Source organism: Dasypus novemcinctus, chromosome 5, assembly GCF_030445035.2.
Source record: "Dasypus novemcinctus isolate mDasNov1 chromosome 5, mDasNov1.1.hap2, whole genome shotgun sequence".
In the NCBI taxonomy this organism is placed as follows: Eukaryota; Metazoa; Chordata; class Mammalia; order Cingulata; family Dasypodidae; genus Dasypus; species Dasypus novemcinctus.
This window is the reverse complement of record NC_080677.1, coordinates 166,765,777-166,780,053: the sequence shown is the minus strand read 5'-3', so window position 1 is coordinate 166,780,053 and position 14,277 is coordinate 166,765,777. Positions and strand designations below refer to the sequence as shown.

At 43.9% G+C, this 14,277-nt stretch overlaps 1 protein-coding gene and 1 non-coding gene across 11 annotated transcripts in view; one reads left to right on the top strand and one right to left on the bottom strand.

Moving 5' to 3' along the window:
- TRDMT1 (tRNA aspartic acid methyltransferase 1) overlaps positions 1 to 14,277 on the bottom strand; it is a 52,112-nt gene that overhangs the window by 8,735 nt on the left and 29,100 nt on the right. For 4 of the 10 annotated variants that reach the window (XM_071215507.1, XM_004483724.5, XM_004483726.4 and 1 more), the window contains 9 exons: positions 9,942 to 10,018; positions 8,291 to 8,497; positions 7,777 to 7,848; positions 7,265 to 7,330; positions 6,476 to 6,545; positions 4,923 to 5,006; positions 3,299 to 3,639; positions 1,343 to 1,400; positions 40 to 169 (listed from right to left, as the gene is read on the bottom strand). In XM_071215507.1, coding sequence (XP_071071608.1) covers positions 40 to 169; positions 1,343 to 1,400; positions 3,299 to 3,639; positions 4,923 to 5,006; positions 6,476 to 6,545; positions 7,265 to 7,330; positions 7,777 to 7,848; positions 8,291 to 8,497; positions 9,942 to 9,979 — 1,066 coding nt within the window. In that variant the 5' untranslated portion in view covers positions 9,980 to 10,018. Of the gene's footprint in view, positions 1 to 39; positions 170 to 1,342; positions 1,401 to 3,298; positions 3,640 to 4,922; positions 5,007 to 6,475; positions 6,546 to 7,264; positions 7,331 to 7,776; positions 7,913 to 8,290; positions 8,498 to 9,941; positions 10,019 to 14,277 lie in introns of all 10 variants that reach the window. The other 6 variants (XM_004483729.4, XM_071215509.1, XM_071215510.1 and 3 more) reach the window with 4 other exon arrangements.
- On the top strand, positions 13,463 to 13,569 carry LOC131278638 (U6 spliceosomal RNA). The gene has a single exon (XR_009186021.1). It is a non-coding gene; the product is annotated as a U6 spliceosomal RNA (small nuclear RNA).

Sequence of the window (14,277 nt, the reverse complement as noted above, 5' to 3'; positions counted from 1 at the left end):
CAATAAACGACAGCTGGGGTCTGCCGGCAGCCCACCTACCAAACTCCGGAGGGAATCCCAGGAGATTTGCGATTTCTCTTGGAGTGAAATATCGAAGTTTAAGCATTAACAATTTCGTTATTTTTTCTTCTTGTGACAAGTTGGGAAGGGATTTGTAGATATTTTCAATCTGTAGGAAAACACCCAAGATAACTGACAACAAGTAGATTTAAGATAAAATCACCTATTGTTGAGACAGTTTTAAAAGGATGGCTACAAAACACTGGAACAACAAATGGTAGCAAAACAGACTATAGAGCAAAACGCCTCTGAGAATAAGCTAATGACTGGCGCATTAATGTCAACACAAACTTAGAAAAAGGCTTAATGTTGAACAGAACAAGGTACTTTTCAGTGATTCTGCCATTTTCATCCTTCTCAAAAATTAAATTATAAGAATATAAATAATAAATGAATATAGTGAAAAACATGAACTTGCAGACTGATGAGGTCATTACTACACCAATACACAGAGCATTGTAACTTTTATGGTTTATAATCAATTTCACCAAATTAAGGTTCTTTATTAAAATAAAATACATTAAATAAATATGATTTCTCAATCCAGACATTCATTTGCCTGTAATACTAAAATTTTAAAGGCAGGCAGCAATATTAAGAACCTTTGTGTATAATTTTGGAGAACATTATTATAGGCCGAATTTCATTTTACTACTTATGGAATAAAAAGAAAGTGGGAGGAAAGAGAAAAAAGAAATTAAAAACATAAAACCTTGCTTGTGAATAAAGTCCTACCAAGCAATAAGAAAAATATTTATTCTATAGTAAAGAATGATTCCGTATGCATATATTCACTTGTATATTATATATATATATATTCATTCTCAGGTGAACAAGTAAAATTATTTTAACATTCTTGATTTTATTTAAAAGTACCAGGGAAGCGGACTTGGCTCAACAGATAGAGCATCCGTCTACCACATGGGAGGTCCACGGTTCAAACCTTGGGCCACCTTGATCTGTGTGCCCACGCACAGTGCTGATACGCACAAGGAGTGCCGTGCCATGCAGGGGTGTCCCTCACGTAGGGGAGCCCCATGTGCAAGGAGTGCACCCAGCATGAAAGAAAGCGCAGCCTGCCCAGGAATGGTACTGCACACATGGAGAGGTGACGAAACAAAAAGAGACAGATTCCTAGTGCCGCTGACAAGAATAGAAGCGGACATAGAAGAACACACGGTTAATCGACACAGAGAACAGACAACTGGGGTGGAGGGAGGTAAGGGGAGAGAAATAAAAATAAATCTTTAAAAATAAATTAATAATTAAAAAATGAAAATACCTGCACATCCTCTGCAACTTGTAACACAGACCCCGTCCCTTCTATGTAGCTTCCATAACTGGAAAATTAACAAAATATTACAAAGCACCTACTGTATTTGTTAATGCTAATTAAAAATTTTTTTCTTGAATGAATTAATCAATTCATACAGTTATATTCTTCTAAAATATCCCAAAGAATATCACATAAATATGCTTTGTAATTAGAAAATTACTAGGCAAAAGACATAACATGTCTCTAAGTAAACTGCTCAGAAACCAAACTTGGCAGTTTTTTAGTCACATAAACCCCATTCAATCAGTTATCATTAACTGGCATTTCTTCAATGTTTGCCACTAAAAAGCACGCCCTTGTCAGATGCTATTCAATGCCAGCACCCCCACATTACACCAATGTTATGCAGATGAACATAAACTGCTCCTGTTGTTCTAACGCAGGAATCATCATCTTTTTCTCAGTTGCTCCCAACTACCACTGAGCCTAGGTCTGTTTCTCACTGGAACGCAGGATGTTCTCATTATTGTTTTCCTACATCGGTTGGACCGTCACATCAGGGAAAATAATGTTTTCCAATTATTTTCTCCTATATATCATTTCTATATAAATATGTGGCATTTGTGTGTTATCTACACTAAAATAGACTTTTATACTAAGGCTTCTTTTAGCTATACCATCTTTATAATTACCGAAGAATCTCAAGTTGTTTTTTCTTATGAAATTGGTAAGTTTTGTTTCATGAGAGTCCTAAACAGAACCTGTCAGACTTGGCAGACCACAGCGGAGTGGAGTCCTTGGCGGTCAGGGAAGCAGCAAGACCTTCCTGGGCAAGCATGTGCATGGGCAGAGTGACCACGTCAGAGCGGCCTGCTGGGGCTGCCGCGGCCAGGGCCCGTCCACGGCAGCCGGCCGGCAGGTGAGGGAAGAGGGCTTGTGCACTCAAGTCACACCACCCCACAGTGAGGCTGAGGGGCACTCACAGACAGGGACAGGGTCATACACACAATTTTCCTGGAAAGGCCCAATTTCCCCCTTCTTCTAGGTTAAAAAAATGATTTAACAATCAGGAAATAACCCAAAGGAAGCCACCTAAAAGTCCATCAAAAGATTGTTTGGACCACCTGCTTTATTTGGTGTTGCCCAATTTGCAAACTGTTATACTGTTAATTAAGCTCTCTTCTTTCTATTTGCAGTAGCAGTCCTTTTGACAAGTTAAATAAATGCCACAAGAATAGACAAGTTCTTTATGTACTAATATGCAGTAATATCCAATTGACATGGTGCAGTGGAAAAAGTGCACAGAATGTATCTAGAATGCTACAATTTAAAGGCGGGATGACAGCAGACCTATTTACTTAAATAAGCCCTCGTGCACAAAGCTCTGCACAGTTTCAGTCAGCTGAGGTCACTGGTGGAAACCAGACGGCTAAGGACGCAGTGGAAGGGGTTTCACGTCCTCTGTAACTTTGGAATTCTGAACCATGGAAATACAATACTTATTCAAAAAGCTGAATAAAATTTAAATTTCAAAATACCCCAACGTGCTTCAGATGATTCATGTTTATTTATTAAACCTAAAATTCAATTTCTTCTTCCACATGGCAAGTGAGAGTAGAGCTGACCTCTGAGGTCTGACGGGCCGGAGCACGTCGTCGGTGCTGGAGCCGTAGCGCTTCGTCCTGAGTGGAAATCGTGTTTCCACCTGGATGGAAAGCCGTGACGTCACCAGCAAGTGCAGGGCCTGCGGAAGCCTCCCTGCTGTGCACACGATGTGCTGCAGAACCAAGTTGCACTCATGCATTTTAGTGAAACATGAAGCAGGCAACTAAGGACATAAAAGTTTTTTCTAGCGGGAACATTTTATAAAATGCTCCTTGCTTTGAGAAGACTAAAAGAAATGATAACTACAAGCACCTGGCTGTTTTGGAGATGGATGAGTAGAGCCTCTTTAAAACTTACCCCTTTGTAAAGCACGTGGACCTCCTGCACGTAGGCTTAACAATGTCCAGTAAAAGAGCGTATCGCAGCAACAACTTTGGGGGCAAAAAGTACTGCTTCCTGTCAACGTCATCCTCAAGAAAATCTCTCAGCATCTGAACAGAGAGGTCACTGTCCTGTTGATGTTTCCTGTTAATTTCTTTGGCAGTTTCAAGCTTAAAAAGTATGGCCTCTTTTCCAGAACACTGTGTGTTATCACACAAAATACTGGGTTCAATTTTCTTTGCTTCAATTTTCTTTCCTGCATCTATTGCACAGTTTTGTGGATTTCTAGATCCAGTTTTGGGGAACTCCATCAATACCTGGCATTAAGAATATAAAGTGTCAAAAGTTTGATTAAAAATAAAAGACAAATTACCGGCATCCAGTTAACATTATGCAAAAGTCTCTTTAGCCTTTATAAGATTATCATGAAAAAGACAGAGCCTATACTTTGCAGTTACACACCTTCTTCCAGGTTATTTGCCATACAGCTGTAAAGTCACCAGGCTATGATAATTTATTTCATGAGTTTACTGTTTTCTATGTTTATTAGTAAGACAGTCACAAAATAACGGGAAGCATGGTAAATATAGAGCATCATATTGGAAAAGAAGTTTAGAAAGCAATGTTTAAAAAAAAAAAAAAAAGAAAGCAATGTTAACATTTCCCAAAACTGTGCTTTGGATTAAAGCTTGCCATCTCGTTCATTAAAAAGGAAAAACTGAATCATAACCATTATCTAAAAGAAAAATAGAGGTCAGAAAAAGAAAAGTGCTTTCCACAGTGAAAAGTTATTTCTACTCATGAGTCCTTTAGGGAAAACTTGTCTCAGCAAAAATCTGTAACCACGATAATGTCTTATTTTGCAAAGAAAAATCAATTTTAAAAAAGTTCCAGGAATATTAATGATGAAGTTTCTGTTAAAGTTTTGTTACAATACTATATACACTGTTGCTGGAATTGCCCAGGACGGTAGTGGCAGTGGCAGTGCATTCCAGGGACTGGCGGGCACGAGCCCTGTCTGTAAACAAGCCCCCAGCTGCTGCCTGTGAGGGCGCCGGGAGCTTCTCCCTGACCACCGACTGTGCTCCAGGCCTCGTTTTTGACCAAAGCGTGTAAAACTGCTCAAAAAATCAGGGGCACCTGAACACTGAACTCCGGCTCTACTAATCCTTACTGTCTCCCTTACCCAATTAGAGCCAAACAGCACCGACTTCAAAGAAAATGCAACCAATGTATTAAAATACTCTTAAGACATTTTTAAAAGTATACATTAAATTTTATCAAAAGTAGCCAATGGCTTCTATTGGAAAAAAAAGAATAAATGCAAAACAGTCAATTATGGGGGGTGGAGAGCAGTGCTAATGTTATTTTTTCTACCTTTATTTTCCTAATGGTGAAAGAAAAGCTTTTGTTTTGTGGGGTTTTTTTTCGTTTGTGTAAAGCAGTATGCGTGTCATGAGGAAGAATCAGGCCTTGGAGTTGGGCCTGAGCACGGTCCCCTCTGCAGATCTAGAGGACACACATAAACCTACACAAAGCAGCTCCCGAAGATAAAGTAACAGACTACAATACATTTGCAAAAAACCAAGAATAACAATACCTGTCCAGGGGCTTGAAAAGACAAAGGCTCTGACTGAAGTTTTGCAATAAGGAAATATCGCAGCCTTGAGTTTGGAATGCCAAGCTGCAAGTCAACCACAGTGGCTAGTTAATATAGGAAATTAAAGAAATCGATCCCACTACAACCACCTAGAAAAAACTCGTCCAGGTATACATTTAACTTCTTCCAGGGCAAATTCTGCTATTGATTTGTGGAAGACTTATTTACAGCAAATTTTTGAACCTTTTAAATTGTTGCTTTGATTCTTTCTCTGAATGAGATAAAGATTGAATCTAATGAATCATATGACCATGAGTCACTTTCATTTTATATGTTATATAAACATTTCCACACCTATTATTGATAACATAGTAATCATACAATGAAATTCAAACACAGTTATTCTTGGCTATTACCTCACTTGGTTAAAAAAGGATTCACTAAATTTCAGAAGTTAAAAGGTAAAAAATATGGGAAGCGGAGGTGGCGCAAGGCATAGAGCTTCCGCCTACCATGTGGGAGGACCTGGGTTCAATCCCTGGGGCCTCCTGGTGAAAAAGAAGAAGAGAACGTGTGCCTGAGCAGTGAGCCAGTGCCCACACAAGTGCCTGCGTGGTGAGCCAGTGCCCGCGCAAGTGAGTCACGCAGGAAGATGATGATGTGACAAAAGAGAGCCAAGGGGAGAGTCAAGGTGAAACGCAGCAGAAACCAGGAAGTAGGTTGATGCAATTGACAGGGAACCTCTCTCCACATCAGGAGTCTCCAGGATCGAATCCTGGTGAATCCTAGAGGAGAGAAAATGTGAAGACAACACAGACAGCAAAAACAGCAGGGTGGGGTGGGAGGAGGGGAAGGGGGAAAATAAATAAATCTTTTTTTTAAAAAAAAGGTTACATATATGATATAAATTTGAAGAGATCAGATATATTGCCAATTTCCAAAGCTTGTATATCTAATTTTTTGAAATGGGTTTTCTTGTAACTTCAGGGCAAAGACCTGCAGAATACAACTAAAGATGATAAGAAACAAATAAGAACAATGTCAAAAGAAAAAACAGACAATGACACTCACAAAAGCAAAGAGCTGCCAAATATTTTATCATAACCAATTACTTTGATTTCTTACCCTTGAAATGGAAGAAATATTTGCATTTAAATATAATGTCACCAAAAAAAGTAATGAGAAAATTATCATATGTTCATTTTGTTTTCTATTTTGGACAATTATAAAGCATTATTAAACCGTATTACACCTATTTTGGAAATGCCAAATCCCATATTTTCAAAGTAACACTATATTTTCCACGTGGAAAGAGACATATATAATCGGTGAGCTTCAAGCTATGTGGTATAATTTTTCATAAAATATATATTCATGAATCTATAGGCATATATACATTCTTTAGTAAATTAAGACCCATGTTTGAACAAATTTCAGGATTTACCTAGAATATTATCCAAAATACATATATTCTATTTATTGATTCAAATTTCCTTAGGGGAAAAAAACCTTTAATTGTAATATTTATAAAGATCTATAATTGTGGTACCTACAGAGGCTGGAGATAATAGAAATTCTTGGTACTGAAAGCCACAGTTTTCTATTGTTTGTACCAACAGGTCTCTAAAAAGGACAGAAAAAAGAAAAGCTTTAACTCTATACCTGAAAATGGGCTTATTATAAATAAAGTACCATGTATAAAACTTCATTTTAGTGGAAACTATACCTTCACTCAAGCTGTTTAGAAAGACAATGATCCGAGGTCTTCACTAACCCCAGAGCTTGAGCAATTACTAGTGAAGAGACATGGGCCATTTCCTATGACAGACACAAAGCTGCCAGAGCACTGGCCCACGGAGGCGTCAGAACCTCTAGTCCTGCTCGTGACGGGTGTGCTAAGAGACCTGGAACTGCGTCTCCCATGTGGCAAGTGGGACGGCAGCAGCTGGAGCTTGGGCAGACCAGGCTTCTCCCCCAGCCGGCTGCTGTCTGAATGGCCCTGACACCGCACTCGCTGCTGCCACCCAGAGGCATGGCAGAGAATGCTGGCCAGCATGACCCCGTCACTCGCGCCCCAGCAGTAGAGCAGAGCCAATGACGTGGAGAAGCCCAGCCCTCAGGAAGATGAGTGCTTATACCGGAAGCAGTCAGACATATCCAAATGGGAGAGGATGACTTGAACCAAACTTGGTGACATGTTACATTATTCATCAGCAAAAATTAATATTAAGGAATAAAACATGTGTATATAAAATGCCAGCATGTTGTGCTTATTGCACAACAGTTCCTACGATAAAGCATGCCAAGGCTAAGAGGTACTCAAGACAAACACATTTTTTTACCTTGTAGAAGATACTTCAAAACCTTTGACATTTTCTAAAAGAATATACTTTGGCAATTTTTGTAATCTGGAAAAAAAAATGTGAAAAATAAGGAAAACCATTATTTGTGGGAAACATGAGTTAAGGACTTTTTGAACGCTCTCTTTTTATCAACATTGCCCCCCTTTTAGAGCTAACATTGAGGTGCGAGTGTCGCTGAAGCTCCCGTCACTCGAGGACCTGCCCTCCCCACAGTCAGCAGAGCGGCTGAACCAGGGCTCACGGCTCAGCCGCGCAGCCCACCTGCTCCGGCCCCACCTGCTCCGGCCCCAAGCAGAAGCCGTAGGCCTTGGCGGCCAGGCCTGTGCCCTGTGCTCCCAGGGACAGCAGGACACCATGAGACACCTGTTATATCATCGGTGACACAGCACAAGGAAACCTATGCAGAGCGTTCGAGCTGCTCCTCTCTATAAAACCCACACAGCACGTTCTCCAGGACCCAGGTAAGCCGGAACAAGAAGCCAAGTCTTTACCTTGGGAGCACATCCAGGACATATAAAAAGCTGTTCGTCCTTGGGTCCGCCACATCACCCTGTCGGCCGATTCTAAAGCAGCGGAGAAAAGCACGCAGAAGTGGATGGAGAGTGTCATATAAAGACATCAAGCCACCTTAACACAACCAGATAGAGCACTTAAATAACTTGGTCCTCACAAATGACATAATCACCTCTGGTCCTATGGAGAAGATACGCATTCTTATCTAACTAAAAAGCAAACAAGCATTGCATATCTAATAAGCAGATACAATTTATTTTCACAAACAATATGCCAAAGGGCTTACGTGAAACAATGAATAATAAAATCAATCACCCTCTTAAAACCATTTCTTTCAGGAAAGACATGCACACACATGCAGCGGCACACAAGCACACACATGCATGCACACACAGATACAAGCGTGGACACACACGTACGCACGCGCACACCCCAGCGGCTTCCCCAGGTGAGGCTCGGGTGCAGCAGAGGGAGCTGGGTGGGGAGCAGCACCTTGTAGCTGAGGCACTGGGGGCCAAGCCCACCGAGCAGGTCACGCAGCAGCAGAGATGCAGACCAGAAGGCTGTGCCCGTGTAGACAGGTCTAGTTCAGGAGCGGGAGGGTCTCCATGGGGACAGCACAGAGATGGAACGTGTGAGCAAGTGGTAGGACTCACATGAGGCCCGGGATGGGGCCCAGGATGGGGCCCAGGATCAAGCCTGAAAGACGTACAGAGCATCCGAGGAGCCGAGGCAGGGGCCTCGGGTCCAAGCCTGTGCTGCTGAATTTTAAGCGCCTCACTTTTGCTAAGTTACTTGGCACAGCTGCCAGGCCTGTCACCTGGCAGCCTGGCCAAACCCTCTGCAGGAGAATTAGGGAGGGCCAGACAGACACCTCAGCAACCCCGTGCTGGCCCCTTCCTCTCAGAGTTCCAAGTGGGATGATGACCATAGGGTCTGTCACAGCTGCCATGGACACAGGTGGGCCAGGTGTGGGTGGGGCAGGTGAGGGTGGGGCAGGCATGGGTAGGGCCAGTGCAGGTGGGGCCTGTGCAGGGGGGCCAAGTGCGGGTGGCTCCAGTGCAGGGGGGACCAGTGCAGGTGGGCCAGTGTGGGTGGAGCTGGGGCAGGAGCCAGGGCAGCGCCCAGGGCAGTCACCACGAGGCTGCTCGGGGCAGGGCCACGTTCTCTTCCATGCCCCCTTTGGTACTGGGCCTTACTCTGCAGGTGCTTGGAGCACCTCCAAGAGAACGGCCCCCACCGAGAATCACTGAGCTGTCAGTCACTGCCCTGAAGGACGAGAACAAAGCGCACCAGAAATGGGCAGACACTTGGGTACACGGCAAATCCCAGAGGAGCGGCTTCCTTAGAGGACTTAAAAGTCCAAGCTGAGATGGACATCAAGCACGAGCGCCTCAGGCCGCACAGAGCAGGGACTGTGGCGAACCCCGTCGCAGCACCTGCACTGACAGCCCGGATCCCGGGTCCTGAGCGCCAGCCCTGGGAAGTGACTTGGCTCCTGCGCCTCCACTCCCCTGAGAAATGACGACAGCACCGTGCCCGCAGGCCTGCTTAAGCCAAGGGCTCACTCCACAGAGGACACGGAGACCAGTGCTAACCAATCTAATCATGATCAGAAATCTCCAAATGAAGATGAGCTCGTCAAGATTTCCATCTAATATGCAATTCTCTGAAACATGCAGCCAAATAAATACAATTTTAAAAAGGAAGTAATTGTGACAAAGCTGCAGAAAGTCAGAATTATTAAATGTACACATAAATTTTAAGAAATATATAACTCACACATACCTTACCTGGCTAGCTTTAAATTTTAGTTAAGTACTTTAAGACTTGAATAGATTATGGAAATTCACTTTGATTAATCAGTATTAGAAAGATATTGCTGGGTGCTCGTTAGTTTAAATAATTTAAGTAATTTGGGCCAGAAATGAATGTTGTATTGTAGGTAACATAGAAGAGGTTCTTGATAGTCTCTGTATATCGACCATTGACCAAATCATTTTGAGCATTTGGCAGCATTTTCTATTTCCTTCATGATCAAAGCTGAAATCTAAATATAAGTACATGAAAGGAAATACGAAAAAATTCAAAGCTGTGCCCCTGAGCTGGCCTGGGGGGAGCCCCAGAGCTCCCGCATCCATACCTCGTAAACGGCTGGCACGGAGGGCTCATCACAAGCATGTCGAAAGACCACCTGTCGAACACCTGCAGGGGTATGCCCTGGAGAACAAGCATGTGGGAGAGGAAGAATGTGAGACAGGTGGCTGGAGGAGGGCAACGCTAACTAATTATCTCACTAAGTGGATCAGGAAGCTCATGCAGCACTTCATACTTTCCAAGTCAACTTCGGTTGAACCAGTTTCCAACAGTCTTGTGCCAGCAGGGGTGCAGCAAATGGCGCTCTGAGAAAGGGAACAGCTGCCCCCATGTCCACCAGACCCGGGCCACTCCCTGCCTCCACGACCCCCCATGTGGTGAGCTGCTCTGGCTTCTGGAGTCAAAATGGAGAGCTCTGCTATGTAACTAAGGACGTTCAGCACAGGGCCTAGGAAAGGCTACAGTGCAGTCCTGTGGCTGCACCTGCTAACGTATCACCAGCAGACAGCCACACTTGACCCTGCTCTGCAGGGGAGTGTGGTCCAAGGGCTCAAAGGACAATGGACAAGAGTCATCCACACAGCCCCGCCCGGCCAACTGGTCAGCGAGTGCGAGCTCGCTCCTGTTTCATGTCGGAAGATGAATACAGAGCAACGCCCGTCGTGAAGCTCTCTGCAGGCAGGTTCTCAGTCACACATTGGAAGAGAGAGCAGGCCACAGCCAGGCCTTCTTGATGAAGAAGCTGCCCACCCTCCACGCATCCACTCCATCTGTTTCATTTGTTCAACAGTACTAGTTACGTTTATTAGGGGTTGCTTTTGTCCTCAGCACCTGTCATTTACTCTGTGCTATTTGGTCTCTAGCTCCATCTATGCAACCCTATTTTCAGCAATGTCCATTTTATTTTCTGCTACTTCTGACATGACTTTCATTTCTACCCTGGCTTTTTCACTGCTTTTTTCCAGAACTCTAATACTTTTCAAGTCCCATCGTGTTATTACTTTTTTGATGCATTTTATTCATTTGGGTTCATTTGAAACTGTCACGTTTGATTTCTTTCTACAAGATCATGGAGACAGTGTGTTTGAAATGTTCTCTGCTCTTCCCCTGATTTTTCTGCTGCGTCTCCTGCCTTCCTGCTGATGGCTCTTACCTCCCCTAAGAGCACAGGGCACGGCCTCCCGGCTCCTCTCCAGCTGCTGCTCGTCTTGTCCGGGGCAGCCAGGACCTGGAGTTGGCGAGCAGAGGAGTGTGGCAGCTTCCACGCAGGGCCATGTCCTACAGCTCCCGGGAGTGCCTCTGTGCCCTTAGCCACGAGCGCAGCGCTGCTCCCGGGCCCGGCGCCTGCCCCATGGGGCAGGAAGCCACAGGGGCTGCAAAGGCACTTTTGGCCAAAGTGACCTGGATATTTTTAAAGGTCTTTTTTTTTCCTGACTTTGAACAGCCACCAACAAGCAATTACTGGGTATATTCTTTTTTCTCCCTGCTCGAGATATACAGGTTTCCATGAAATTTGCTACCTTTCTTCAATTTTGTCCTTTTTTCCACTGCAGTTGACACTATTCCTGAGAGTTTGGTCTATCTATGTTATTTTCACTAAAAACAGTCTCCCCCAACCCCTTTTCCTTCCTTTTCTTGTTTCTCTTAGGGAAAGAAAGTTAGTTTTGGGACAGAAATGTCTGTGTCACATTTGACCAGAAAGTCCTCAACCCAGTTTAAGGCCCACCTTCCCCATAAAGAGAAGCTTCTGGAAGGCAAAGACCACGCCTCAGTCGAGTGTGTGCTGCCCTACGGCTCCAGTCGTGAATGGGGAGACGTCCAGGGAGCAGCGTGAGTGGTGGGGTGGAAGCAGGAATCCTTGCAACCCCGCTGCTCCCAGTGCTCCATGGACCTTCTTCCCACCCGGTGCTGACACAGGAAGGGCTGGAGCAGACGTCAAGGAGGCGAGGTGAGCCGTGGTGAGTGGACGTCGAGGAGGCGAGGTGGGTCGTGGTGAGTGGACGTCGAGGAGGCGAGGTGGGTCATGGTGAGTGGACGTCGAGGAGGCGAGATGAGCCATGGTGAGTGGACGTCGAGGAGGCGAGGTGGGTCGTGGTGAGTGGAAGTCGAGGAGGCGAGGTGGGCCGTGTGCGGAAGCAGGGGGGCTGGACAGGCGGTGGGCACGTGGAGAAGCAGGAGCGGCCGCCTAACGGGCTCGCGGTTACTTTTTGGGGTAATGGAAGTATTCAGGAATTAGAAAGTGAGGATGGCTGCACAACCTTGTGAATATACTTAAAACTGCTGAATTCTATACTTTTTAAAAATAGTCAATTTTATAACAAGTTAGATCTCAGTTAAAAAACAAATACAAAGTTAACACCCAACACAAATCCGTGACCCTCTGGCCTCTGTTCACAAGGGAGTAAGTTTGGAGGGACTTGCCTCCCACCACAAAAACTAGGAAACTGGAGTAAATAGCTACTGCAGCTACTGGACTACCACTTCTGCAGAAAGGGGAAAAGGTGCTGACTAATGACTGCTCCAGATTTGTGCCTAGAGACAATGTCCAGGCAGCCGAGAAGGAAGGGGAAGCCCACATAGGCACTGGCGCTCTGGGGAGGCGAAGGGCAGGCCTGGTACTCAGGGAGGCCAAGGGCATGTGGCTGACATGGCAGAGCACCGACAAAAGGAAGCTACAGAGCAGGGGCGCAAAGAGGCACAGCATCCCTTTGAGCCTTTGGCTGATACCCGTGTGAGCACACACCAGGAAAAACGTCATGAGCCAGGGCAAAGAAAACCGCTGGAAAAGAACACTTATTGGGAAGTTGTAAGGCCCCAAATTCCCAAATGTCCCAGAGAGCTAAGAATGACCTGGGTTACCACCTGGTAGAGTACACGGGCATCCAACAGAGCTCTCAGCAAGGTAGAGACACCTGGAAGAGTAGCCGGGCATCCAACAGAGCTCTCAGCAAGGTAGAGACACCTGGGAGAGGACCCAGGCATCCAACAGAGCCCTCAGCAAGGGCGAGTCTTAGTAGTGAGAATGAATGACCCCAAGAGTAAAGGTTACTCACAACCCACTCTAAAAATGCTTAAAAACAAGCTCAGAGAATCCAGCTAGTCTGCAATTGATTGCCTGTGGAAACAAAATCCAATGTTCTTTAAAGTATTCCAAGACTTGAAAATGTAAATCCATAGGTCAGGCTCCTAATAAAAATCAGCAGAATGTTAAGAAGCAGTATAATATGACCTATAGCCAAGAAGAAAATCAATCAAGAGAAAGACACCTGGCAATGAAAGAGTGCTGGAATTAGCAGCTAAATATTTAAAGGCAGTTATCATTAATATCTATTTGTTCAAGGACCTAAAGGCAAATAAAATCAAAAGGAGGAGAGAATCAAACATATAAAAAAGACTTAACTGAAACTTCTGGAAATGAAAATATAATATAAAAAGAAAACAAAAAAAAAAAAACCAATACATACCACTAACAATGAAAAATAAAAAAGACCTGGGAACCTGAAGATATAGCAATGGACTCTGTCCAGACTGAATCACACAGAGAAAAACAGATTAAAAATTAATACTGTGCTCGCTTCGGCAGCACATATACTAAAATTGGAACGATACAGAGAAGATTAGCATGGCCTCTGCGCAAGGATGACACGCAAATTCGTGAAGCGTTCCATATTTTTAGGTGGCATTGGATTGGGAAAAGTGGACATAATGGACAAAGGGTATGGGGAAAGGCAGGAAGAGATGAGAGGTGGAGGCGTCTTAGGGACATGGAGCTGCCCTGGATGGTGCTTCAGAGGTAATCACCCGACATTGTAAATCCTCACAGGGCCTACATGATGGAATAGAGGAGAGTATGGGCCATGATGTGAACCAATGTATATGAGGTGCAGAGGTGCCCAAAGATGTACTTACCAAATCCAATGGATGTGTCATGATGATGGGAACGAGTGTTGTTGGGGGTGGGGGGAGAGGGGGGGTGGGGGGGTGGGGTTGAATGGGACCTCACATATATATTTTTAATGTAATATTATTACAAATTCAATAAAAAATAAAAAAATTAAAAAAAAAAAAAAATTAATACTTTCCTGTCCAGGAGGACAATAACAAAGATACAGTATATGTAGAATTGAAGAAAAGTGCAGATAGGGGCAGAGAAAATATCTGAAGCAATAATGGCCAATACATTGCCAATTTGATGAAAATTATAAACAAGTGAAAAATGTCCAAGCAATATAAACACAAAGAAAAACATACAAATGCACATCATAAAATTCCTGGAAACAAGTGATAAAGAGAAAATTCTTAAATGTAGCCAGAGGGAAAAAAGATAGAATGCATGAACAGGAATGAAAATAAGAATGATTACAGACTTCTGGTAAGAAAGT